Genomic DNA, 3,310 nt, shown 5'->3' with positions numbered 1-3,310 from the left:
TACTAGGGTGATGTGGCGCATCATGATTTGCCTCTGAATCCTTAGATGATACACGAAATAATATCTCCAAAATAGACCCTGAGAGTGGAAAAAATATTACATAGGGCGTCCGGATTCGTCCGGAGGCGAATATGGACGTGCCACGTCATCCAGGGCCCGATTCATCCGAATGACGTGACGTATCCGAATTCGCCTCCTTACGATATGGACACCACAAGTAATAATCTCTCTAGAGACTGTGAGACCCGGCTCTACCAGCATTTCACATGCAACTATTTTAATATGATTTAGATATTAAGATATTTTATAATTAATATATGACAATTTAAGCATTATATATATAATAGAAGTATAAGAATTCTCTGCAATTTAATATAATTTATAACAATCTGATTACGACAATTGAAACAACTCCCGTCGAAGTTCAGTTAGCCCCCGGCGCGGAGCGGAGGTAGTCGACGAAAAAGCGCAGTGTCTCGTCGTCTACGCGGTGGCGAGTCTGAGTGAACTCCAGCAGCTGCAACCAGGTGAAGTCTGGGAACTTCCTACGATCTCCGTTGCCGTCGCCATCGACGCCGGCGATGAGCTCCGGCGGTGGGCGGATGACCTTATCAAGCCTCGGGCTCACGAAGTAGGCGATTGACCTTCTTTCTTTGTCTGGGTTCACCACCGCCCGGTGGAGGCAGCTCTTGTACTCTCCGTTGCTCAGCGCCTACAGATCAAACACAGATGTATTAATTGGATGTGAATTAATTTGACTTTGACGACCGCTTGTAAATTTAAGCCAACGGACTGGCAAATTAAGATCGATCGGCTGGAAACAGTATATGGCTACAAATTAGGGTTTAGCTCAATTAGAGTTTAAAAATTTTATTCATCAGATTTTTAAACTTTTAAGAAATTAATTAATGGGCATATCAGTTGTTAAATCTGGCTAGAACATAATAGATTGTTTGGCTATTATTTTCAATTTTTAAGATTTAAAGTAAATTTATGAGGCGTTTGATTCAGTGAGGTTGATTAATATGTAATTTCGAAATTACATTTGATTAAAAGTGAGGTCTTTGAAGAAAATATCCATTTTCATTCCTTCTATATGGAGATTTGTGAAATGGGAGATTTGTATTTATAGGTTCCATTAATAGAGATCTAAGGCTCCGTTTGTGGGTAAATTATTAGGTCCCGTCACTTGACCTAAAAATAAGTCCGGACATGTACTAAAAAGTTACCATGTGGACTGCATTTTGGTTGTGTATTTTGTCTGCACTTTGATTGTGCTTTGAGTGTGCTTTGACTACTGTTTGAGTGTGCTTTGGGTGTACTTTTGACTTTGCTTTCACTGTAGTTTTACTGCGCCTTTGACGCGCTTGACTTAAAATTCCGCGGACACCCATTTGTGTCGTGGTACAAATTATATCAAGATGTAGAATGGGCTTAAGGAACTGAAATTAACGAAAAGAGACGGCAGGTCACTTACCTCGAAGGTGTCGCCGACGTTGATGACGAGGGCGCCGGGGACGGGAGGAACGGAGCTCCACCTCCCGCCGGTGAACACGTCGAGGCCGGAGACTTCATCCTGCTGCAGGATCGTGAATGCGTTGGGATCGGCGTGTGGGCCCGTCCCCAGCGTGAGCTCCGACTGCTTGCATGGAGGATAGTAATTACAGCGTGCGATCGCCTTCCCGTCCTCGAAGAACTCGCGGTACCATTTCCGGTCTCCGGCGAGACTCATCCCTAGCAGCTCTGCTATCACCAACGACAACTCCTGCATTGCCTCGCAGTAGCTCTGGTAGATCCTCCTGCATCGAAATGACATCATATAAAGCTCTATATGGGACAAGCTAAGATGGAGAACATTGTTAGCTTGGACAGAGACGAGAGAAATGAAGTTTTTTTTTTTTTTTTAGATGGGAGAAATAAAGTTTTTTTTTAAGGAGAAATAAAGTTAATATATTATGAGTTGGTAGATAGGGTTACAAAAAAATTTGGGCTGATCATGAAAAGGTTGGTAGTAGCTAAGGAAAAATAGAAGAAATGTTATGAATAGAAACATAAAACTATGGAATTCCAAGTATCTCTGACATTGATCATAATTCATATTAAAAATAACTGAGCCGTTGAACACGAAATGCTCGTTAAAAACACAGTGATCAGTCAGCCAGCTGTCGCGTCCGTGCTTACACCGTCACGTTGAGTGCCTGTCTCGGGCCAAGTGCCCGCCTTCTTCATCGATTCGCCGAGCAGCTGACGCCTCAACATGTTGCGGGTCGGATTGGGTCAACCGCGCAACCCATCGGATCCGGGTTAAAAAAACTGACCCGTAAGAAAAAAAAGGGGACAAGTTCATATTGAGTCAATTGGTGTTAGATTAGTTATGAGTTGGACCCGAAACCAACTCAAGACTTGATTTTGAAAGCCCTAGAACCGCTTGATTCGATTATAAGCTTGTCACCTTTGGAAATCGTTTGGTTGTCGAATTTATGCTTTGAAGCTTCTAAACGTGCTTTGGACCCTCAATTTGGGTCCATTTGGGCTCGAATTTGATTGAATTTGGTGTCATTGGATTCGTGTTTTAGAGATGTTTAGTTCAACCATAAATTTGGTGAAATTGAAGTTCAGATGGTCACGAAATTAATTTCAAAAGTTTCCTATTTAATTTTATCTCTAATTGTAAAGAATTTTTTTGACGATTTATGAAAAGTAAAATAAAGGGAAATTTACATACATACCACTTTATAACATCCTATTTACATATCTAACACTCAAAATTTTAATATTACATGCATACTACCCTATATTATTTTAATATCAAATATACCACTTATATTTCTTTCCTACCACTCATATATTTCATTTCTACCACTCATATTTGACATGAAAATGAACTATGGGTGGTATATATGTAATATTAAAGTTTTAGGTGTTAAATATGTAAATAGAATAGTATTAGGTGGTATGTATGTAAATCTTCCTAAAATAAAATAACAGATGCTTTACCACCCAAAAGTTTAGGCTTATATTATAGCTTAATCACAAGTGATTGACAAAGATTTACATCATGTTGACATTAAAAAAATCACAAATATTAATTTTTCAATTTTTATTTATTCACTTTGTTGCGTGTTAGAAAATACGCGGCGGTAGAGTTTGTAAATTCGCGTCCGAGCGTTGCACGTAAGTTTAACACACAAACAGAAAGAATGAATGAACACCAAGAGTTTTTACGTGGAAAACCCAAAAATAGGAAAAACCACGGGGCCTTGCCCAGTTGCAAATTTCCACTAGTGTTTTTGTAGATTACAAATGGCGG

At 39.8% G+C, this 3,310-nt stretch overlaps 1 protein-coding gene across 1 annotated transcript in view; it reads right to left on the bottom strand.

Moving 5' to 3' along the window:
• Window positions 1-369: 369 nt before the first annotated feature.
• The window catches only part of LOC110095350 (gibberellin 20 oxidase 2-like), an 11,346-nt gene continuing 8,405 nt past the window's right edge, over window positions 370-3,310 (bottom strand). The window contains exons 2-3 of the mRNA XM_020820856.2: window positions 1,478-1,799; window positions 370-712 (exon numbers count right to left, since the gene is read on the bottom strand). Of these exons, the coding sequence (XP_020676515.1) occupies window positions 425-712; window positions 1,478-1,799 (610 nt within the window). The 3' untranslated portion in view covers window positions 370-424. The remainder of the gene's footprint in view (window positions 713-1,477; window positions 1,800-3,310) is intronic.

Source organism: Dendrobium catenatum, unplaced genomic scaffold, assembly GCF_001605985.2.
Source record: "Dendrobium catenatum unplaced genomic scaffold, ASM160598v2 fragScaff_scaffold_946, whole genome shotgun sequence".
In the NCBI taxonomy this organism is placed as follows: Eukaryota; Viridiplantae; Streptophyta; class Magnoliopsida; order Asparagales; family Orchidaceae; genus Dendrobium; species Dendrobium catenatum.
Note: the sequence above shows the minus strand (reverse complement) of the source record. Positions and strands in the feature narration are given on the sequence as shown.